This window comes from Dipteris shenzhenensis, chromosome 32, assembly GCF_047967505.1.
Source record: "Dipteris shenzhenensis isolate YYH24624 ecotype China chromosome 32, Dip_SZ_1.0, whole genome shotgun sequence".
In the NCBI taxonomy this organism is placed as follows: Eukaryota; Viridiplantae; Streptophyta; class Polypodiopsida; order Gleicheniales; family Dipteridaceae; genus Dipteris; species Dipteris shenzhenensis.
The window spans coordinates 19,900,807-19,926,701 of NC_141627.1; the positions used below are offsets into that span (position 1 = coordinate 19,900,807).

The 25,895-nt window shown below is 40.1% G+C and overlaps 1 protein-coding gene across 1 annotated transcript in view; it reads left to right on the forward strand.

Annotated features, from left to right (window-relative positions):
* Positions 1–20,176: 20,176 nt before the first annotated feature.
* Positions 20,177–25,895, forward strand: part of LOC147880431 (signal recognition particle-related / SRP-like protein) — a 44,468-nt gene continuing 38,749 nt past the window's right edge. The window contains exons 1-3 of the mRNA XM_087370923.1: positions 20,177–20,301; positions 21,627–21,691; positions 23,009–23,125. Coding sequence (XP_087227049.1) covers positions 23,026–23,125 — 100 coding nt within the window. The 5' untranslated portion in view covers positions 20,177–20,301; positions 21,627–21,691; positions 23,009–23,025. The remainder of the gene's footprint in view (positions 20,302–21,626; positions 21,692–23,008; positions 23,126–25,895) is intronic.

The window sequence follows — 25,895 nt, forward strand, 5'->3', positions numbered from 1 at the left end:
GAATACATTTATTATTGTGTCCATGAGATTTGACCCTCCCCCATGAGAAGCTGCTAGATATAGCACGTGAATCTACCTTGATGCATTTTTTGGATTTGAAAGAAATGCATTAAAGCACCACCATTAAATTATGGCATGATGGTCCACAGGGATCCTTCTTTGATCATTGTCATCACAAGAATTAGCACTGGGTAACGAAGCTACACCATTGCTTCTCTTATTATTTCTCATGTGTGAGTTCCAACCTTGCCCCTATTATTTTTTACCAACGTGGTTGACATGATGCGACAAACCTATGGACCCTATCATGTGCACTTTGTAGACACTACCATATGTCCTATTTTAGTGAGTTATGTCAAAATTGAAACATTGAAGATATTAGTGTCTTGGTATTAGGTCCTTTGCAAATCATTGCCCCTCAGTGATTGAGAGGATCCAATATCTACATCCTTTTGATGGGCTTTTCAACCCTACCAAAGTAGTTATTGAACTCTTCTACCCATTCATGGAGACATTGGTCTAGCTTCAAAACCATTTTATTGTTATTAGCCCACATATAGGGACACAATGGCAACTTTTTTGCATCAAACTCTTGAATGATGAGAGTTAGGTCTATGTTGCACACTTTGATGAGTAGTTATCATTATTTCTTATCAACTTGTCGATCCAAAGCATGTCATGACTCTCTTGCCACACCAAGTTGAGTAGATCCTCACTATCTTGAGATCCAAACTTCCTCTGGCATGTAGTACCTTCTTCTTCATGTTATTGATCCTCTCCAAATTTAATACTACTTAGTGCATCTTATCTTATTGCTCCTTTCCAAGTTTACTAATACTTAGTGCACCTTCATCTTCATGTTACTAATCCTCTACAAATTTACTACTTAGTCTATATTATATTTACTCACATCTCACAAAAGGTGCCTCTTTAGTAACTTTCCTAATGAGCTTGTATAATGTCTTGCTTAAATCTTCCTTTGCTTTTTAATTATTTTCAGTCATACATGAAGCCATATTTAGTATTAAATCATGCATTAAGGACGTTGAAGCATGGGCGTTGTATGTATGCCAAGAACTATATCTGTTAAGCCATCAGATACACATGTTGGTGTAGTGTACTAGGACATCAATGAGCCACGTATTTCATTTAAAATTACACCCTCCTCTAGTTTGCTCTCCCTATAGAGTCTATTATACCATCAAATACTTGAATTTTTTATGTGCACACCCTTACTTGATGCTCTAATAGCTACTCACATTTGCAAAAAAATTATGGTTTGTTATGCATTTATCTTTATCAGGCATATAACACATGGTCACAATTGATACACACAGCCAATCAATGCATCAAAAATGAATGGATGTAGGAGATGGGTATACTATGTAATGAAGAACACATATAAACAATAAAATGATGTGAAATAATCTCATCACGAAGTGGGAGATCCAAGAGACCTAGATCTAGGCTATGGTTTCCAACTAGTGCCCTATCCTAAATATGGGATACAACACCAAAGTACAATTCCTTGGCCTGGGGCCCTCAACTAGGTTTTAGAGAATAGAGGAGAAACTTACCTCTTGTCAATCTAGGATGGGTGAAAATGAGCTTGTGAGAACTGAAGTACTTGTGGTGGGTCCATTGGTAGTTTGACTAATATCGATAGAGCTAGCACTAATAACAATGTTATCAACAATACTAGAAGTGAGAACGATGGTATTGTTCCTACTACCATTGGCTACTACCATCAAGAGTAGAAGCACTACCATTGTGTATAGCCGAGAAACTTACCATTGGTAGTTCTAATATTACTACTGATTCCCTTAAAAGTTTCTCGTTGGTGGTATGCATGCTACCCCACCAGTAGGCTAGTAGTGCTAAGACTAGCATTAGAGTATGGTGTCTTTGTTCTTTAAGTCTTATTGTTTTTTGTACTAGCAATAGGAGCTCGGCCTTGCTACTAGGAAGGTTGTTTTGAATTGTTTCTATTATCATTGTATATTTCATTATAGCATGTAATTAAGACTTGTTAATGACATTAGGGAGCATGAAATGTTATAATCATAGGGGGAATTTTGAATGCTTAAATGAAGGGGCATCCTCCCTAGTATGTAAAGCATGGGGGGAAATTGCAAGGCTTGGTTGGAATACCAATGGTATTGTGGACTAGCTGATAGCATGCAGAACCAACATGTGGATGTCACCTAAATCATGGGAGTAGTTGGGACATACCAAGGCTTGTCTTATTTTGGAAGAGATAGAAGGATATTTCTCACAAGAGTTGTTATGCAAGGAGTTGTGTGTGTGTGAGTGTTGGAGTCGTAGATGAAGGCTATAGTCTTGGGAATTGAGAGAAGATTGGTGCTCCTATGTTGCATCAAGCTGGTTTTTTCCTTATGTGTGACTGCCTCAATCAACAGCGATTGATTCCGTCAAGAAGAGGGTTTGCATGTGTTTTTTCATCAACATATGGTAACAGCTATGGCATATGTGTGGGGAGGAATATGCGTAATATTGTTATTGTTGCTCGATTTGAGTTGCCCAAGGGGTTGTCATCCACTTCTTTTCTGTGTTGGATCTGAGTTGTTTTTCAATATTCATGTGAAGCCTTGAATAGATTGCAACCTTTTATTGCTGATTCTTCTTTGCTCCTACTTGTGGAAGCTGAAATAGATATTAAGCTTTGAATAATTGGAAAATGCTGAATGGTTGTTTGGCAAGGTGTGTTTATAGGAATATGTTCATTGTTGGTTCTTTTTTGTTTCTCTATATATATCAGTGTATGGAAAGGCTGCTATATAGGTCACCAATAGTTCCCCACCTTTGCTTATTATAGTATGTGCCTAATTGCATGAATAGGTAGTGTATTACTTATACTACCAACAGTATTTTGTTGATTATTTTCGTTTGTAGGCTAGTGGTACTAAAGTGGTATATTCTCAATTGCATGACTATGGAAAATCTAACCATGTTTGTGATTGCATGGAAGACTTGGCATTTATGTCCATAAGATCAAGACAAAACCATTGATTACCTTTGCAAGATCTCAAGTTGAAGTAGCAACTATAGAGGGAAAGTAACATGCTATAGAACTAGAATTGACTAGGGGGAAAAGAGGCTATTCTAAGGCAAATTGAGGTACCTAGGTTCTCAATATCAGGAGAAGGGGAAAGAGACCTAATTGCTAGATCTTCTAAGATTTTGTCATCCTTCAAGGCAATAACCTTTGATTTCTCAATGGAGGTGGGTGTCTTTCACTTCAACTTAAGTTGGATCTCACATCACTAGCTCATTGATCATTTGCTTGATCATATTGAGTCATTGCATTGGCAAACATCCTGTTCTCAAGCTGCATACCCTCAAGCTACTCTAAAGGATTGATCACTTAATAACATATAAATGCATCATCTCTACCATGTTCTACCTTAACTAGTCTACCCATAGAGATGTGCATATGGGGCCTTCCTTTTTGTCAAAATTGTTCAAAGAAATTTCATTTGGCAATAACCAGCTTTGCTTAATCTTCTTGATTTTAGTGAGCTCATCCAATAAGTAGGTATCACCATGAAACATTTATTGTTGTTAACAAGTTAATTGCAATGTAGCAATACTTAAATAAAACAATAAAATAGTTTGAGTTTTCGTCTATCCCACCATGAAATCTAAGGACTATTGCCATTCTCTCTTGCTATACAATGAAATAGAAATAAAAGAAGCAACATGATCACAAGAATTCTATAATTTCTCTACCAAGTATTAGGCAAGACATTCCACCTTGATTGGCTAATATTGGATGAGCATAGAAACCTTGTCTTTGGTGCCTACCAAACCATCTAGCCCACTTCACAAGATATTCCTTATAGGCTTTTTGAGTTGAGTGATGCATTCCCTAGAGTGGCACAACAACAACAAATCAACGATGGTATGGCTAACAATACCTAGTTAACAACAATCACCCTGGAAGTGAGGCCAAGTTTGGCTAAACTCCAAATGAGGACTTTTCTTATGGTAGTTTTTGACATAGGAGCAAACTACTAGGAAGGAGAGATACCCACATTAACCCAATATCCCAAGTATCCAGCACAGACACCCCTTTGAATCTAAGTAAAACCTACATCAACCCCCCATTTGGGTGTCCTTGTCACTAATCCAAAAACCATTGTATTTATCACAATCGAATGTGCACGTGGTATTGTAGAATAAAATACATCCAAGGATGCCCTAAAAGATGTGAGACTTTGTGGAGTGGCATCCGAAAAGCAACATTGTCATTAGTAAGCTCATTGTCCAAGATCCCCTTGTCCTGGGATGTCTAAGCCCAATAATCTTAATCAAAAATCCCAAAAAGAGGCTCATTGCTTCAACCACAAACAAATATACAAATACCACTAGCTGACTACCCAATGTTATAGTCACAAGCCCAATCTAAATCATGTAAAAATGCAAGTTACTTCTTGGGAAGTGGTAAACCAAGAGACCAAGTACTTGTAAAATCTAACACAAGCTTTGTAGCTTGCCAATGTGAACTTTTAGGGATGTGCATAAATTTACTCCCCTGTTAAAATATTTCATACTGAAATGCTTGGGGCATATTACATAATTAAATAATGTGTCCCATAGCTTGGTTGTAAATAGTGGCATCGAATGGATAAATAGCATCGTGCATGAACAACTTAAGCCCTGGATCCATAGGAAGTGAGACGAGTTCTCAATTTTGAAATATGAATTATTCAAGTAGTTTCCCAATGTATTTGGACTACAAAATGAGCTAATTCCTTTGTCATCATGCACAAATTAAATGCCCAAATAGTAATGAAGTAACCTTCAATTATACAATTCAAATGTCTTTTACAATTGAGCCTTGAAAATTGCAACTTTTACTTGGAGATTCGCTCTCACAAAAAATCATAAGTATGTACTTTGTTGCCTTGATAGACAATCGGCTGAAATGCAAGATATAGATTCTATGTTTAGATGGAGGGAGGTAGTGTATGTCCAAGGCCTTAACCAATGTTTTGGCTAAAAAAGGTATCAGACATGAGTGCACGTTTTGATATACACCTCAGCATAATGGAGTATTTGAATGGAAGAATAGGTCGCTTATGGAGATAGGCAGACACATGGTAAAGGCCAAGAGATAACAACATAAGTTTTGTATGGAAGTGGTTATGTGCTCCAATCACATTTGGAATAGATGTCCCACCAAAGAAATTAAGGTGATGACACCATATCAAGCTTGGTATGACAAAAAAAACAATACTGGTTCTTTTTATACATTTGGCTATGTACTATGCAGAAGTGCCTCAGGAATTAAGGGGGAAGCTTGATGATAAGGTCAAGAAGTGCATAATTGTAAGCTATAGTAGTGAGTGAGAGAAATGCCATAAAAAGAAGTTTTTTGCCCATAGGGATGTCATTTTTTCAAAAAATCAGATATATCCCTTGCTAATTTTAATAAAAAACAAAGCTCATTCAATGCCATTGACGAGCTACTACACATTTCATTTGATATTGTAGTTGATAAACCTTTGGGAAATTAGAATTTGTAGTAGGGTCTCCAAGTGGTTGGTGCCTTGGTTCAGCCTATTGTTGGTCTTGTCACTCAATAGGACATTCAACACATGTGGTGGCACAACAAAGTTTAGCAATGCAAAAAGCCAAGATAGGTTGTTGTTGGTTTCTCTGTACTCTTAGGAGAGATAGCTCTCTACACGTCTTTTAGGCTACATATGACACTAGAGAGGTCACTTGTGAATTAGCTTGGGTCCATAAGATACTTGAGATGGATGATCTTGATGATGCATGTGACAATGTGCATTAGATGCAAGCTACACAAGTGGAGGTAGATTCTATACATAAAAACCACACTTAGGAGTTGATGGACTTGCCTATAGGAAAGAAATAATTTTGTGCTAGGTGGGTGTACAAGCTAAAATGCAAATCAAATGGTTCTATAGACAATTACAAAGCCCATCTTGTTGCATGGGACTATGTGCAAAGGAAGGCATAGACTATGATGACAACCTTTGCCCTCCCTTCTTTGTATGACCACCATTAAGTGTATGCTTACTATAGCTACATTTTATGGATGGAATATTCATCAATTGGACCTTAAAACTACATTCTTAAATGGGGACACCTACAAAAGATTTATATTTCTCAACCCATTGGTTTTGTGGCATTTGCAAAGAAGACAATGTTTACAAATTGAAGAAGGCTTTGGATGGCTTAAAGTGGGCTCCACGAGACTAGAATGCAAAATTAATGCCCTTTTTACTAGCCAGGGAATGTAAAATATAGCATAGCAATGTGTGCCTACCAAAACCAAAGCATAATTACACTCTTTGTCAAAGATTGTGCATCAATCATTGTAAAAATTTACATGAAATCCTCTTCTAGTGAAAGAGGACATAAAAAATATATCCTTCTTAATCCTAGGGACAAATTAGCCATCAATGACGATGAGAAAAATCTCACTAATTCCTCAAATAGTATAAGAAGAATTATTGGCACATGAGACTTTCTTGCTAATAGGTGCACACAAGAGCATGTCAAACAAGTCTCTTCTGGATGTTATGTGTCAAGATGCCTGACTATTAGAATACCAAGTGTCCATCATTTCTTGAATGCTAAAAGTGTGTGACTCCCAAGAGGCATCATAACTACAAGTGAAAAAATTCCCAATCATGCTCTAGAAGCATCATCATTCGAGAGAGAAAAGGAAGAGTGTTGTTTCAGTTGGGAAACATTTTTTCATGAATGAGCTTATTTAGTGTGGTTTTGTGTTGCTGAATCATAGGAGTCTGTAGCTGAAAGGAGTGATAAGTAGCTTATGAGGACTCAATGAGCTTTGATGGAGAAATGGGTGAAAACCTAAATCCTAGGGCCTCTATGGCTCCCAAGTTCAGTTCAGTCAGTTCCCCCATACCTTCAACCATAGCCTCACGGCTTAGGGAATCGATATCCAACATACTAGGGAGGTTTGAGGAGTCCTGACCCCAACATGGTGAATCCCTTTGCAAGGCAACCCAAAAGGCTAGAGAAGCCACACGGCCCTCCCACATCATCTATACCAAAAACCACACAGAGTATTCCTATTCCCACCATACTAGGGAATCTTGCTAGATTGCATGTACAATTCTATGAGGGAGAACCATCCCATAATGGCATTTTCAAGCCAAGGATGCCAACTAGCTATTGGCTTCCAAATCCTACGACACCAATGAGTGAACAAATTGACTTTTAGGGGGATACATTACCATAGAAATTGGCTCCTTGCCCCCCTTTGTATACAACCTGGGGAGGTGGCACGGAAGGCACTTCCTACCCCATGATTGCACCTTACAAACCGATGCACGGCATACGTGTGCCTATGCCTAGGACATCACCTATGCAACCAATAAGGCCAGCCCACCTCGAATGCCAGTCCTAGTGCCTAGTGGATTAGGAACTACCGATCCCACTTTTGCATGGCCAACGACTTTCTCTAATCCACCTCCAATGCTGCCCATCTATGGTATAGTGCCCTCCCCACCAATAAATCCTCCTATGCCAAAATGGTGCTTACTGATGATGAAGCCAAACAAAAGGATAAGTGATGCACAAATTTTTTCATGCTTCTTGATAGGGTTGTGGAACACCCAAGCTCGATAACTATCTCTTTGCCTTGAATCCCACATCTTTTGAGTTGTATAGCAAGATGACTATATGCCTAGGGGTAAACATGAAGGAGAAAGCCCAAGGAGATAAGACCCAAGTGGCCTCATTAGACATGCCTCAAACCCATAAAACTGCGAGTGTGGGTGAAGCCAAAGAGATGAATCCATCCACCAAGAGCATGAACATGGAAGAGTTGGTCACCAACTTCTTGAATCAGTTAAGCCAACAACACAAGACGGGATTGACGAAGGAAGGTCCAAGCAATCCTCACCTATTTTTGAGATGAGATAATGTGTGGTGTGGCATCTACATGGATAACCATCCTACCAATTAGTGCCCTTGTCTTAGGGCTAGGCTAGCACTCCATTCCACCCATTGTGCTCAATGGGGAAGCCATGAGACCTCCTAGTGTTGCTACTCGGAGGTTATCCCCCAACACATGTACTAGCCAAGGCCACCCCTGACCTTGCCCACATCATCAAGTCCATCCTATCAAGGGCAGTTGACCATTAAAGGAGTCCCTTTTTCCAATAAAGGACACTAAAGGGCTCAAAACCTTATGTTGCCTCCACCAATCTTGGGTCCTCGACCCCCATCACCCCGGCTTATTCCTATGAATTAGGTGATAATTGAGGAGCCACCCACATTGAGTGGGAGGAACCAAACCATGCTCTTTTGGCAACAAATTACTCCTTATGATATGGGAGTCCTCCACATCAGTCTAGGTATGTAAGTCATTATATTTTGTAGGACAAATAGTATATCCCGATGTATCAACTGGCTCCTACCTCTCAAAAGGCCAGGATATGAACACCCTAACTTGGAGACTACCTATACAAAGCTATACATGTCAATGCCCCCACCGAGCTAGTGAGTGTCCTTGTAAGGCACTAGCCAATCCACCTTTGGCTTGTTATAAGTGCCATGGGCCTCAATTCCTGAGAGACTAGCACTATAAAAATGACCAACCTTGGATCATCTTTACAAGGATTGTTCAATGCGTAGGACCCCTAGAATGGCCATAGATTTTAAGACTAGCATCAATTTGTTGAGTATAAAAAAGGGTCAAGTCTATTCGATGTCCCTAAATTTAATAACAAAGGGCTAGGCCAGAGCTTTAAGCAAAGAGTTCTACAAGCAAGCTAAGAGAGACAAAGCAAGCACAACCCAACTCAAGGGCATGAATCATACAAGTGCAATTAAGATAGGAAGAGGATAATAGAATAATCATTCAGAGCAGGACTGATGAGGACACATCCACTATATCGACTTCATCTGGTATCCCCAAATGTAATAACGAGGGCCCAGGCTAGAGCTCTAAGCAAATAATTTTGCAAGCAAGCTAAGAGTGACAAAGCAAGCACAACCCAACCCAAGGACATGAATCATACAAGTGTTGTTAAGGTAGGCAGAGGATCTGATAGAGTAATCATTCAAAGTGGGTCCAATGAGGACACAACCACTATATCTACTTCATCCTCTTTTGGATACGCCCCTTAGGTGCGAAATCCAATCAACCAAGTGCATAGAGGCAAGGAGAGTACAAAGGGAGGTGCCGAGTTATAAGAAACGCATAGCCCTCAAGGGTCAGGGTGACTACCCAGACTGCATTACCGAGAAATAGTATCTCATTGCGGCACAACAACTGGTATGAGATTGCCAATAAAAATTTGAGCAGTGGTTCAAGACCAGCAAGGACCCGGATCCAAACTATCAGACCTTTAATAGAGCCCCTAAAGCCTCTCCCATACTGGAAAAGGTGGAAGAGGAAGGATCAAGTGGCTCATCAGTAGGTCGTTCTCTCCTAAAGCATAAATGTTTGAGGAGAACCCCACATGGAACCAAGCCATAGAAGAGGAAAACATGTTCTTTTATGGCTTCGAAGAGCCATAGTTGGTGAGAAGAGAACCAATTACACAACCACGAGATGTGTCCGACTTAGTCGCATTCTTGTCCACAAAGGTTAAAATGCCCATTGCCACTTTGCTAAGAGAAAACCCTATGCTTTGAAGGGACATCTCGGATTGGATGAATGGATAAATGGTCACCCCGGAGGAGGGGCCACCTAAGGTAGCAGAACCCCCTACTAAGAACTAACTCTTCTCAAGGTATTGATCAATAACCTAGGACAATACTTCAAAAGTGATGATACCAATGTTGTACTCCCAATTACCTACCATAACAAGGATGTCATGGCAATCTTAGATGGAGGGGTAGGGGTGACATAGTCACTAAATAGTGCTAGGCCAAGTGGAAATGGCCCAAGATAGAAAGTACAAATCTTGTGGTCAAGTTAGTTGACAAAGCAACAGCCCAATTCATAGGAGTAATAAGAGAAATTAAAATCAAGACCTTTGAACTCACCTACCGTGTATGGTTTGTAATTATGGATTTCCATGACCAACTAGATGGTTCTAAAATTAATTGGGAAGACCCTTCATGTGCATGGTAGGATGGTCCTCGACCCATGCAAGGACAAATAGATCACGAGGGTCAACCTTCAAACGTGGAAGGCCCATCCCATGTCCAGTAAATTATTTACAGCGGAGTCTAACACTACTCAACAGACTACTTCCGGGAATGTGTTCCACGCCTATAACGAAAAGGTGCAGGAGAGGATCGTGGTGATGAACATTGGTATGCTCTGCTACTAGAACTCGAGTTCTCCCACAATTGGATGCACATCCTTGCAACCATTGACATGCTAAAAAAGAGAGGAACACAGATGGTTGCTTGTGATTCCAACATGATTAATATATTAAGCATACCTAAGGAAGGAATGGGGGTGAGGAAGGTTAAGTCTGACCTCCACTAGCTAAGATATGTCAGCGTTGTTATGGCACACCATAGTTCTCCTCTAATTGGGGAGCTAGTTAGATATGCTAAAGGCCCCATTAGGGTCTATGAAGGGAGAAGAAGCATCTCCACAAAATTATAAGTCTTCATTAAGAGATAAGCCCCCACTCGAGGATAAGGTCTCGTGAGCCAACAATAAAGAGATTCCCCCAAGGAGAAGCAACCTAATCCAAAGGGCTTGGAGGATGACGAAGAAGAAGATGTTGACCTATGCCAAGTCCCCAAACACTTCAAGTCCTGCATGGTCCAAGGCCGCAATATAGTTATAGAGCAAGCTAAGAGAACAGCCGAGGAGGAAAACCAACATGGTTATGATGGTCCAGCTAAGGTTGAAGAATTAGACCTCACACTCGGGAATAAAGACAGTAAACTGGTCTACATAACCAATGACCTCACAATTGAATAGGAGGGGTCCTAATTCTCTTCTCTAAGAGTACAAAGATTGCTTTGTCTAGAAGTACATAGATATGAAGGGTGTGCCTCCCGATGTCATTCAACATACCATTCCTATGATGAATGATATTAGACCAGTCACGTAGAGGCCCTATCCCATGAATCCCAAGTACATGATAATTGATGGGAGATACAAAAGCTGATCTTGACGAGGGATCCATATACAAGATCAAACATACATATTGGGTATCCCCCATAGTCATCATAATGAAGAATAATGACAAGAATAGAGTATCTATCGATCTCAAAAAGGTAAATGCTGCCATGCATAAGGACCACTATCCGCTGCTACCATTCATAGAGCATGTATTAGAGAGAGTCACTGGAAAAGAAGCCTATAGCTTTCTTGATAAATTCTTGAGATATAACCAGGTATACATTGCTCCAATGGATCATCATAAAATGGCATTTACCATGGATCTATGCTTGTAGAGTGATGATTTTTGGGCTCACCAATGCTCTTGTGACATTCCAAAGGCTAATGATCATGGCCTTTAAAAAATATCGAGAGACTTCGTAGAGGTATTCCTAGACGACCTATGCATTTATTCAACATGGGATGACCCCCTCAAATATTTGAGATTAGTCTTTGACACATGTCACTTCTATAGGATTTCCCTTGCCCTCTTAAGTGCTAGATTTGGATCAAACACGAAGTGATCTTATGGCATGTTGTATCCAAAAATAGAATTTCCCCGCATTACAACAAAATCAACCTCATCTTTTAGTACCACCCCCTATGAATGCGATGGGTGTACAATGATTCATCAAGCATATAGGTTATTATGGAAGGTTTACTTATAGCTATGCCAAGATTTCTCACCCCTTATATAAGCTTTTTATTGTATTCAACTGGACGGAGGCATGCCAAACCTCCTTTGAAACCCTTAAACTCATCCCTGCAACCACTCCTATTTTGTGAGCACCAACCTAGAATCTAATATTCCATGTATATATTGATGCTTTAAAGTTTGAAATAGGATGTGTATTAGCTGGCACAATTAGGAGAGTATAACCTAGACTACCCCATATATTTTGTGAGTCACCAACTTAATGACGCAAATATGAACTATCCAACCACAAAAAGGGAAGGCCTCGCAATGGTCTATGCGGTAAAGAAATTCCACCACTATTTGTTGGCAACCAAGTTGGTATTTTCACAGACCATCAGGCACTTCTATATCTAGTGAACAAGCCTTGTATGAGCAAATGCATCGAGTGGTGGATGCTTATACTACTTGAGTTCGATTTCATCTTTGCGGTCTGCAAGGGATAAATTTACTTTATAGAAAACCACATGTCTTAGATTCCCTTTGGAGATCTTGCAACTGGAATTGATGATGACCTCCTAGATGCCCCACTGTACCTTGTTGACCTAATATCAAAATGGGCTCAAGACGTAGGCCATTTTTTGGCCATTGCGTTTTTTCCAAGACAGGGCCCTTAACAGGGATAGGGCTCGAAAACTTATTATGTGGCACCTTATCACCTAATATCTGGCTAATTATACTAATTGGTACGGACGGCATAATGTGCTCTTGCGTTTGCAAGGATGAATTTGTTGAGGTGTTGGAAGAAGCCCACTCAGGTATTGCAAGACATTTCGCATGAGAGCTTATGGCCCACAAGGTAATAAACAATCCGAAAGATATGGGCACCCACCAGATCTTAAAGCCCATGCTCTTCATGATGTTGAGGGTCTTGACGATTCGAAAGATTGGGCACATTGGGATGGTACCAGATCGTAAAGCTCGTGCTCTTTGCAAATGTTGAAGGTCATGACGATGAAGAATATTATGAGGAGGTGAACAAGAATCCAATAGTAGAAGAGGACACCTTATTGTCAGTACCCCCACTTGACCACAACAGTTGGTACCTTCATTTAATCCATTCAAAGACATCTCTGATGTCAATAGGTGGCGAGGGAAGATGCAAAGTTTCCAACTCAGGTGGAAGAATTTAATGGAAGCATGCACCCTTACTAAACTCCTACAAAAAATCTTCTATAAATGGCACAAGGGCAACCCTCGGGAGACATGTGGTGGCTACATCCACCCAGATATTAACAAGGTGCCAACTAGCGAAGCGGGTCTCCAACCTAAATGGAGACTTCCAATTTTGAAGCATAAGGCATTTTAGCTAATGTGCTGCCTAGCTAGGCAAGACCAATGAGTCGACCCCACTTACATGCCTCTCTAAAGATGCTAGATATGGACGGATGAAGGCCTTAGATTTCAACATCGTCTAAAACTTCCCCCAATGCAAATTTCCAAAGGTGGCTTCCTCCTATGCTATCGTCACATAGATGGAGGAGTTTAACACCACTTTTACTTGAGTCCCTGATCTAGTTGTCACAACAACCATGCACTTTTTCCAACCTGCTAGATTATTTTGCTATGGGACATCCCTACAAAAGAGCCCACAACAAAAGAAAGACTTCAACGACCCCATTTGGTAATCGTCTTCAACCTCAACACTGGCCCTCAATTCCCCCAAGTTATGAAATTGTGCTTACATGTTATAAATCTTCATGGTTACCACATCTAGAGCTTCAAAGAGATGTATGACACACACTGTTGGCCACCTCTTCAATCGTTTTGTCGCATCTCCCGGAGACTCTTCGACCACCACAAAATAATGGACAACACCCTCAAGCCTGACATTATACACCACATCCGATTCAAGAATGGATCATTGAATAGGAAGGGAGGCATGTTAACTACCACAGTTAGCAATGATATGTTTTGCAAGATAGCATGGAGAATAGGGAGAGGATGAAAGGAAGACAATAGAAATCTACCTTGAAGCCATATGGGCCCAAGTGCCTTGTAAAAACAAGAAACAGAGAGAGAATGAGAGGTAAGAAGAAATAGGGTTGGTCTTACTTTCACAAACTGGAATGTATAAAAGAAGGTTTGACTTTGGTCTTCATTGTTGTATGGACACATTTGGGAATACAAGTTCACTTCCTCTTCCATGAGTTGTTTTGAGTATTCTCTTGTTTCCTACCATAGTGCCATTGTGATTTCCACTCCCTCTCCCCCTTCTTCATTCCCCTCTTCCCTTCCCCTTACCCTTCTCTTCTCCCTTATCCCCTCCCCCTCTTCCTCTCATGGAGTTACATTGCAACAATCCAGAAGCTGCATGACACAAGTGGATGACAACCCTTTGGATTGCTCCTCACCATGGGAGTCAAGGAGGGAGTGCCCTTAGCATATTGGTGAACTTCCCCATGACGTGTGAGTCAATGTCAAGATTTCACAATGGTTCCCTCAGCGTATTGGTGAACTTCCCCACGGCATGTGAGTCATCATCTCACGACTACACATTGTGCTTGTCCGTGTTGCCCATGCCCTACGCCACCGCCACGATCCCTCCTTGCTCTCAAGATGAGTTCTTTGCTCAATAGGATTGAGATGGGCTTCATCACCTGTCACGCTCACCTCTCACCCATTGATTAATACGGCCTATATCTGAGTGTATCCAGGATCGATTGCTCCAAGCACTTTCACACTCTAAATCGTTGTCTAAACTAGCTAATGCTTGGCTTAAAAATGCATATACCACATTGGAATCACCTCTACTTTGACCAAATAAGCAAATGACAAAACTTTATGAGAACAAGTTGTTCCTTCAGAAAGCTACTTGAAACAGGTATAAAAAAAGCAATTGGACAACCAAAAGCTCAAAAATAGTCCACAAATGAGTCGACCAGCAAGTAAATAGCAAAATAGATCTAAATATGGCTTAAAAATAGGAGCAACATTTTAAAAACAACTTCATCCAGTCTCAAAACACATGTATAGGTGCGAAATAACCTTGACTTGCCAGAAAAGTTGTCTGCAAGCAAAAAAATAACTCAAATTGTTTGTAGTTGGTTGCCCTTCTTAGAAAATAGTTCTAGAACTCTTAAAAATAAGCGAAATGTAGTAAAGTACTAAAATAGATCTAAAACGAACGACCAATACTTGGTTTTATGAAAAAACTACTTTAGAACTTGACAAAACTACTCTAGAAATGTTACCTAGATGCTAGACGTTTGTAGGAAGTGAAACTTATCTTAACCAGCAGCCAGATTACACATAGAATAGGTGAAATTATTGCAAGCACCTACCTTGGAAGTAGCTCGTGGAGCTCTCTTGAGGTGAAAAATGCAAGTGGCTACTTAAAAACAAGACCTTTGCAAACTTTCTTCATGGATGAAATGCAAGGTTTTCATGAGAGGAATGCTCCGTGGGGGTGGGGGAGGTGTTGGGGAGTAAGTGAAGCCTACTTTGATACCAAATATTAGAAATGGAAGCAAGTGTGCAAGAGAACATGAAGCTGAAGGAAGTTGAAATGAGATTGCAGTAATAAAAAGAAGGAAAGACTACACTCTGGTAGTCATAGAGACAAAGCCCTAGGATGGGATCTAGCTAACACATGATGAGAACCAATAAATTCTAATTCCTAAAACATGGGAAAAGTATACCTTGCAAGATAATCTATCATAACAAAAGAGAGAAGTATATATTTTCTTGTGCTTTTTGCATCGTGGTTGGGTGAGTTACTTTTAAGTTTATTCAAGCCATGTCTTTGCATATTCTAAACATTTCCTTCATTAAGTTGTTCAATTTTAGTAGAAATTTTAGTTAGAAAGGGGTGTATCAAAACTAGCCAATGCTTGGCTTAACAATGCATATACCATATTGGAATCAACTCTATTTTGACAAAACTCCATGAGAACAAGTTGTTCCTTCACAAAGCTACTTGAAACAGGTTCAAAAAAAGCAAGTGGACAAACAAAAGCTAAAAAATAGTCCCAAATGAGTCGACTAGCAAGTGGATAGCAAAATAGATCTAAATATAGCTTAAAATAGGAGCAACATTTTAAAAACAAGTTCATCCAGTCTCAAAACACATGGTTCAAGCCTTAACTTGCTAGAAAAGTTGTTTGCAAGCTCCAAAATAGCTCAGATTGTTTGTAGTTGTCTAAAGGGCTCAAAATGGAATAAAAGTAGGTTGCCCTTCTTAGAAATAGTTCCAAAACTATAAAAAACAAGTGAAATGTAGCAAAACTACTAAAATAGGTCTTAAACAAATGACCAATACTTGGTTTTATGAAAAATCCACTATAGAACTTGACAAAACTACTCTAGAAATGTTACCTAGATGTTAGACGTTTGTAGGAAGTGAAACTTATCTTAACCAGCACCCAAATTGCACATAGAATAGGTAAAATTGTTGTAGGAGCAATCGCCTACCCTGGAAGTAGCTTGTGGAGCTCTCTTGAGGTGAAAATGCAAGTGGCTACTTAAAAACAAGACCTTTGCAAACTTTCTTCATGGATGAAATGCAAGGTTTTCATGATGGGAATGTCTGCGGGGGTGGGGGAGGTGTGGGGGAGCAAGGGAAGCCTGCTTTGATACCAAATATTAGAAATGGAAGCAAGTGTGCAAGAGAACATGAAGCTGAAGGAAGTTGAAATGAGATTGCAATAATAAGGACAAAAGACTACACTAGGGTAGTCATAGAGACAAAGCCCTAGGATGGACTCTAGCTAACACATGATGAGAACCAACAAATTCTAATTTTTGAATCATGGGGAAAGTATACCTTGCAAGATAATCTATCATAACAAAAGAGAGAAGCATATATTTTGTTGTGCTTTTTGCATCCTGGTTGGGTGAGTTACTTTTAAGTTCATTCAAGCCATTTCTTTGCATATTCTAAACATTTCCTTCATTAAGTTGTTCAATTTTAGTAGAAGTTTTAATTAGCAAGGGGTATATTTGAATTTTTTTGTAAAAATGACATCCCTACTCGTAAAAATGTTATTGTTCATGGCATTGCTCTCACTACTATAGATGACAAATATGCACTTTACAACCTTATCATCAAGCTTCCCACTCAATTCCTGAGGCACATGGGCATAGCCTACATGACCAAATGTACAAAATAACCCACATTCATTTTTTTCTCATACCAAGCTTGATATGGTGTCATCACCTTAAGTTTGGTGGGAAATCTGTTCAAAAATGTGATTGGAGCACATAGCCACTTCCATCCAAAACTTATGTGCTTGTCCCTTTGCCTTAAAGGTGTATCTCCCCATCTCCATGAGCAACCTATTCTTCCATTCAACCACTCCATCATGTTGAGGTGTATATTGAAACTTGCACTGATGTCTGATGCCTTTCTTAGCCAAAACATTAGCTAAGACCTTGGACATGCACTCCCCCCCTCGATCTAAACATAGAGTTTGTATCTTGCATTTAGATCGATTGTTTATCAAGGCAACAAAGTGCATACTTATGATTTTTTCTTGAGAGCAAAAACCCAAGTAAAAATTACACATTTCAAGGCTCAATTGTAAAGACATTTTCATTACTATTTGGGCATTCAATTTGTGCATGATGACAAAGGAATTGGCTTTGTTTGTAGTCCAAATACAGTGGGAAACTACTCGAACAGTTGATATTTTAAAATCAAGGGCTTTCTCACTTCTTGTGGATCCAGGGCTTAAGTTGTCCATGCATGACGCTAGTCATACATTTGATGCCACTATTTACAACCTAGATGTGGGACGCCTTATTTACTTATGTAATATGCACCTAGACATTCAGTACGAAGTATTCCAACAGGGGAGCAAATTTATGCACATCCCTAAAACTTCACATTGGGAGGCTACAAAGTTTGTGTTCAAATCTGTACAAGGTACTTGGTCTCTTGGTTTGCTACTTCCCAGGGTGTAACTTGCATTTACTCACAATACTTCAGATTGGGCTTGTGAATATAACACTAGGTAGTCAACTAGTGGTAATTGTTTCTTTCTTAAACACCTATGCATTTCTTAGTTGAGTAAGAACAATTGATGTTTGCTACCTCATTCAATGATGCTAAGTACAGGTAACTTTCACAACCACAGTGGAGTGTGTTTGGTTAAGGCATGTGTTGGAAGAGTCTACTTCAATTCTCACATGATAGTTAAAGTGCCATTGCTATGGTGTGGAATCCTGCATTTCATATACATACAAAACACATAGAGATACATTATCGCTATGTTAGGGAGAGGCTACATGCAAGAGGGATCGGCTTGGTCTTCTATCCTACACAACAAAATCTGGTGGATCTTTTCACTAAAGCATTACCTCGTCCACAGTTTCAGCCTTCTGCAAAGCTTTGAACTTATATCCACTTTGATGATTGATATTAACCCTTGTACATTGTGATGTTGTCAGTGCAGGGGGGTTAGCAATATTGTTTCCTAAGGCAGTGGCCCAAGGGGCTAGGGGCACATTTTACCATTATAAGGTTCTTTCCCCGAACCTTAGTTAGAGGTTGGATTTGTGGGTGAGTTAGTCACCACACGTGTATTGGCCGTAGCTAGACTATTGTTAATGTGTTAAAAATATTGAACCTTTATCTGCTTGAGGCATTACAAAATGAGCACTCCAACATAGAAAAAGATATCTAGAATGAAATGTAAAGGTTAAATACTACATCAAGATGGAAAACTATACAAGAATGAACTAAAGATTATAACATACTTGTTCAATTCTTAGATACAAATATCCTTGCCAAAATATGAATTATATATGTAAAAGGGACTACAAATTCGATAGAGTTAGATATTATTAGTTTGCAAGAAATTAGGACTACAATTTGATTTATATGTATGTCAAAATTTCAAGACCATTCAAACCTTGTCTAGTATAGGTTCTTGTATATTAACATATATATCGACAATACTTGAGGAATCTAATACATATACACAAAGAGGAATTGAAATTAGAGAAGCTCAAATTTATAAGAAAGATAAAAAGAACATTGTTTTTAACATATATCGACCACCAATAAATATCAACACGTTTAATACATTCTTATAAGAAAAAAAACCCAAAATGAAAATTAAAAACACATACTCATAGGCAACTTCAACAGTGACATGTCCAAACCAACAACAAATTAAAAAAGCCTTCAAAAACTATGGAGAGCTTAGCTACCATGTGCATTTTACATAAACAACAATTATGGTAGCCCCTTAGACTATAAATGGATCAAAATACCAAAAGAACACACAAATTGTGGAACTTCATATGATTATTAAACAGATCATTCAATAGCTTTTATATATGCATAAATAAGCTCATTACAATTCGACTTCAGCTCTCTTACTCATTTAAAATTCAAATACAATATCTACACTTAAAAGAAACAACATATTTCACATAGCCAAACTACACCTTTATCAATACATAAGTCAGCAGTGATAAAAAGAATACATATGTGCAGATGAAAGAAGATAAATCACAAAGATCCAAAAGCAATAAACTAGATAGGTTTTACATACATGGTTACCATACATGATTAACTGCATTCTTGCCGAAAGAAATACACATAACAACTAACAAATACATATATACGACATCAATAAAGAACTCTCTATGGATCATTAACAAAAAATATAAATGTTAAAGAAAACAAATAATAAAAGCTCACATTCGCAAGAGCAATAACTGCAATCCTACTTTGAATATTTGAAACATGACTATCCTTCTTCGTAAAAAATAAAATTACTTTGAAACTACTTCTCTGTTGATATAAAACTCATAACTGACTTGAAAAAAAAAAAAGCAAACCAAAAAAAGCAAATTACAAAAGCTAATGTTTACGTACATGGTCCTGTACATTCTTCCAAAAACCAACACACAAACAAACCTCAAGCACATACACAATATTACAAAACTCATTGTAATTAGGCTGGGTTCACACACGAGGCGCTCAGATATTGAGGGGAAAAATGCAGATGAGGATGGCTACTGGGCAGTGTGGTTCACACCACCTTGCAACCGTGATTTAGATATAGACTGCTACATTATTGCATTGAAAGATGGTTGGTCTAGTGGTTGAAAGAGGGGACCCATGCCCGAGCGACAGGTATTCAACCCCCAACCAACATGTTTCGCCGCCTTTTTTTAAAGATGCCCAAGGTGTTGGGCGGTGTAGTGCAGTTGAATGGGGTTTTTTGTTCAGGACGTCCGGGCGCATCTCACACCATAGGATCAACTAAGACTACGAAGCTGTCCTCCATGTTTTTTTCATGTTACGGTGGGTGGTGTCAGCCCACCCTAAGTTCATTTTCTTGTTGCAAAACAACATAATTTGACCAATCTTAATGTAAATCCAAGGAGTTTCTATATGTCAAATGTAGGGGTGTCTATCATACGACGGTTTTTCCATATAAGACTTTCTCCACTATGTTCCTATTGGTCTAACTATTCCAAATCGCCAACAAAACCAAAGCTTTGAGCAAATCCTGGTGGAGTCACTGCTAGCTCGGCCAAGAACAAGGTAAGTAGATAGAGTTCTCTACATTTATGGAATTTGTAAAGAGTCCTTGAAGTAGTTGCGCCTCAGATCCAACGTAGGACGGAACATAGATCGGACGAGCCGATTGTTTTACTTGGAGAGTCAGTTCGATCGTCGTTGCTGTGATTAAGGAATTGTAGGTAATGGAATTGGGAGTGTAACCCTCGACATCGTTTCTTGACAAAAAAGGAGATCAATGAGTTCGAGCAGAGATAGTGAGCTCAAGCGGAGAGAGTGGGTTGGAGATGCTTAGCTTAGCGCAGAAATTCATGTCTTATGAACAGTCGTTCCAGTGGAGAACTTTATACACATCTTTGCAGAAAACTATGCATGCATCCTTACGTGTGCAAAAGTGGGCTGGAAGCTTATACATAGATCTTATGGGAACTAGTTTGTCCCAATGTTGATTGGACTGTGGAAGCATCTGCGATGTAGCTATTGGATAAGTTGGTTTCTCCGAATGAAGGTCCTTTGACTTCTCTGATCATAGGTTATGTTGAACATGGGGAAGCACACCACGCCTTCAACCTGTACCAGCAAATGCAAGAGACTTCTGCACATCCTAGCACATATACTTGGACCTATTTAAGGCTTGTGTGAGGCTGGAAGGTGTGGAAAGAGGCCGAGATATACAATCTGAGATTGTAAGAAACGTGTTGGAAAACTTACCAAACATTGGCCTGCTGAAGGAACCAAACTATTTTGAACAGATGGCGTGTCTGCAAATGCTATAACGTTTATTTGCAACTTGAAAGCTAGTAGCGATAAATACACGTGGGGATTGCCAGAAACGGGTTGGAGATAATTCTTTTGTTAGCAGTAGGAAAGTGTTTGGCAGTCTGCAAATCTGACGTGGAGTGCACTAATCGCAGGATATGTGGAACATCTTCGTGAGGAAGTGCTGAACTGTTCTGAACTATTACAGGATAATGTGGAATATGGGCTTGGTGAGGATGTTGAGGAATGCTTAACTGTTTTGAACAGATGCAACGGAGGGAGTGTCTTTGAACGGTGTCACATTTGCTTGCAGCTTGAAAGCTTGTGGTAGTATAGGAGGGAGCCATAGACAAGGGGCATAGTCCCCTATTTGAAATATCAGACTGAATGAAAAACTCGTGAGGTGTGCATGGAGGAGGATACTTGTTGCCAAAAACAAGCTGATCTAATTTCTGAATCTGTACTCTGTAGAATTTTTAATTCTTATATAAATCAATAAAAGTTTTGTTCTTTCAAGAGCCCATTAAAGCTTTTTGGAGGTTCAGTGAGCATAGAGTTGCTATGAAAGTGACTTCTGGCTTCTGGCGCAGGTGCTGCAGATAAATGCATATGATTCTGGAAGACAATCATTCACACACGTGAATTGGGAAGTCAGGTATTGTCAGGGCAATATTAGGAATAAAATTTGTGTGGGCTTTGGTAATCATAACTGGCTATGGGTTTTGATACTCAGGCCTGCAATCCTCTGTTAGGTATGCTTTTAACAATCCATGCAACTATCTTTATATTGGGTGATTATTCCTTATCAACTTGGGTACATAAATATCCTGATCCAGTACCAAAGATATATGTTGAGACTTACTGTTATTCTTTAAGTCTCAATCTATCATAAAGCCAAGTTTTTTTTTGAAATTACAGTGTATATAGTCAAGTGCATCTATGAAAAGACAGTTTCTTTATGGATCGACTTTGTTCCTATCATCCTTATGCACATGCACAAAAGCTTCAGAACCAAAAATCGTTAGATGAGAAATGATAGGCTTCTTACCGAAGCAGGCTTCATGAAGGGTCTTCTCTTTGAGTTCTTTAGTATTTGTCTTGTTCAAGGCTGCATGAAATGGCTCACCCTAGTCGGCCTTCGGGAGATTCTTCTCTCTCGGCATCATAAGCCGCATCTCTACAATCACCCAGCTCTTTCTCTCTGCCTTTTCATTTTGCTGGGATGTGTGAGCTGTATTTTGATCCTATTGTTTATATAATAAAAGCGTCAAATGCTTCTTAATTGAATCCCCCGGCCCCCTCTTTGGTGTGGGATATCTTCAATCCTTTGTTCTACTCGTTTTCAACTTTGGCCTTCCACTCCTTAAATTTCTCAAAGACTAGGGATTTCTTGTCAAACAATACATCCAAGTCATACGACTAAAGTCATCATTAGAAGTTTTATGTCATCAAAATGGTCCATGCCTCATTTTGGATGTTGAATGACCGCATCTACCGGAGTCCCTATGATCATGGACAAGGCTTTGGTGTCTTTGTCTTCCCACTCTCCAGATCTGTTACTTTGTTACTTTGTTTGAGGCATCCTTGATATCCATGGGTTTGAGGTTTGTTCCCAATCATTTTCCAGATCTCTCTTGCCAGTTTCCTTGAGGTGAACAATAATGAAAGGATTTTGCATTCGTCCCAAGTGATGGGTTTTGAATGTTTGCAAATCAGATGAATTAGAAAACCAGGGAAGCTCGAAGTGTTTGCTTTGATTTCGAGTAAGTTTGCAAACTTGTGCCCTTAGAATTATTACATTGAGTTCAATTACAAATGTTGAAAGGATAAGTTTTGCATGCTTAGCATGCAACATGAAACATGTGACATGAAATCAACCCTTGTGTACCCTTTGTGAAAAGATGAAGTTACCTCTAGGATGCACCTTCTATGTAATGTATTATTGCTTCACAATTGTTTATAGTAAATGCAGGACCTTCTGCAAGGGAGATGGGGGAGTCTACAAGAGTTGGGGATGGTGGACATGCTGCCACTTCTGCCATGGATGTTGATGATACAAGCATTAAATCAACTCAATTTTCATTCAATGGTAATTCTCATCGTAGGAATTCTAGGGAGTATTTGCAAAATGCACTTATGAAAGATTAGGGTTAGGGGTAAACATTGAGTGTCTATTGTAGTATATTATTTTTTTGAGTAGCTTTGAAACAAGACCTGAAGCGTAGGTATATGCCATTTGGCGTTGATAGAGGAGGCAAAGTATTAGAATAGAGACATCCCATTGTACCTCCACAAATGTGAACAATTAGTCTTCCTTGACTTACAGAATAATTTCTTATCAATGCAACTATATAATCTATTGTTAGTTGTATGTAACTTTTTCCTAGATGATAAACTATATGCACTTGTGTTAAAAATTTTTCTTATGGGAAATCTTTCAACCTTATGCCAGTGTTAAAGAGACAGAAACAATTATCACAATCAACATGAATGAGTGACATTCCAATAACAAAAGAAGGAATCACAATTCTTTTTACGGTCCTAAGGCGACCTAGGAAAGGAGAGTTTTTTTTTTGGGGGAGAGAGAGAGAGAGAGTATTACTGATTTGGTGAGCAAGAAGGGAAGGTCCCCTAGTCAGATTTGTGCCTCAACCGTTGGCAAGTTTGCTGTGCCTCTAGCTCTAGTCCTCGGGTCAGCTGTCTCCTTGAGCCCTGCTGATCAGTGTTGTCTGGCTGGAAAAGCTCAGTGATCATGCTTTGAGTGGAGTCTGATTGTACACCCTGATCTCGCCTATATGTCTTGAGGAAAATGCACCGTGTGTCAGATGGCCTCACGGACTAAGTCGCCAGGCATGGTAGGGGTCTAAAACCGTCCGAGAAAGATATAGTGATAATGACCTTGGATCTCTATTAGAAATGACCCAACATAGGGTACACACAGCGGAAGACTTATAGTAATGACCAGGAGCTCACACAGTGTGCGTGTGGGGTGTGGAATCACAAACTTCTTAACTTATGTGCATTCAATAGATGTGCAGACTCATCAATAGACAATGAACCAGCCAGATAGAGAAACCACCAAAATATATTTCCATCCAAAACTATGGACACAATACAAAAGATATAGATCCAGACTCCCACCAATGGTGTGGTCCTCTGATCTAACCACAAGGTCCTTCTCCTATCTGTTGGCTATCTCTAGACTCGAGCCTGCGTGCTCCACCTTGAGCTTCTGTAGACTTTCCGTCTAGTGTTAGACTTTCCGTCCAGTGTGTTCTTCTCCACCTTACTTGCCTGTGAATCAGCCTAGGTGGGCAGCCCCTGCCAAGCTTTGTCTGTAGCACACAGGTCCCTGTTCCACTGCTCCAACCTGCTTGTGAATGGCTGCTCCAGAAGGTATGATGATCTCAGCACCTTGCTGCCCTAGAAGACAGCCAAGGTCCACCCTCTCCCTAGAGCTAAGTCTGCAGCACCTGTTGCACTCTCTCACCTCGTGTAGATAGGCCCAGAGAGTAGGCTTCCTGCTGCTCCTTTCTGCCCTGGAACTGCTGGCTGCTGGATCATAAATGCCCTGTCAAAGGGCTCCTTTTATAGGCCCCAAAGGGGCTCAAAACTGACCGACTTGAAGGGGCTTCCTAGCCGACTTTGTCTGTCCATCAACCTCGCTCAATAGCTCTCCATGTAGGCTTCTGTACCTCGGGATACCCCGCCAACCATGAATGCTCCAGATCTGTCCCAGATCCACACATCCAGGTAATCTCTCTTTGGGCACATCCTGCCCTAGGTCTCCCTCCCCCATGCTCTCCTCATTTGGGGGCTTACAGATGGGGAGGTGACCATTCCAACACCCCCTCTCACCGACACATCCAGGCCCAATGCCAACACGTTGATGAAGATGCTCCAGTAACTCCCTGGTCGTAGTCCTCTGGAACTTTTTGATCTCAAAATCTTTTCCTGGCTTTTCATCGAGTGGCACTTGCTCCACCAGGTCTGGTTCCGCTTCCGCACACCATCTTGGTACATAGGTCCATCTTTGGTAGCACCTCTTGGCACCACCTCCTTCCATCACATTCTTGCCTTCGAATTCGAGCAATCCAGCCTCCACGATCTTCCAGTTGTCCCCCTCATAATGAGTGAACAACTTGGAGTCTTCCAGAATCCATGCTCTGAGGGTCTGTTTCGACCCGTCCTTCCTTTGGCAAGGTCTGCAACAAAAGTACATGTCCAGAAAACCTGGACCGCGAACTTTAAATGCACCTGATTGAACCTGAGTCACCCTCCTTCTCGCAAGGTCACAATCCTCCAGTCGTGGAAGTCGATTCCCAAGAGCTTCTTAATCAGAGTCGTCCTTTAGCAAGGTCCTTGCCTTCAGGCTCCCACACTTGTGAGCCTCCTACTTGGGCTCTGATACCATGTTAGAAATGACCCAACAGAGGGTACACACAGCGGAAGACTTATAGTAATGCCCAGGAGCTCACACAGTGTGCGTGTGGGGTGTGGAATCACAAACTTCTTAACTTATGTGCATTCAATAGATGTGCAGACTCATCAATAGACAATGAACCAGCCAGATAGAGAAACCACCAAAATATATTTCCGTCCAAAACTATGGACACAATACAAAAGATCTAGATCCAGAGTCCCACCAATGGTGTGGTCCTTTGATCTAACCACAAGGTCCTTCTCCTATCTGCTGGCTATCTCTAGACTTGAGCTCGCGTGCTCCACCTTGAGCTTTTGTAGACTTTCCATCCAGTGTGTTCTTCTCCACCTTACTGCCTATGAATCAGCCTAGGTAGGCATCCCCTGCCAAGCTTTGTCTGCAGCACACAGGTCCCCTTGGTCCTCCTGAATGTAGG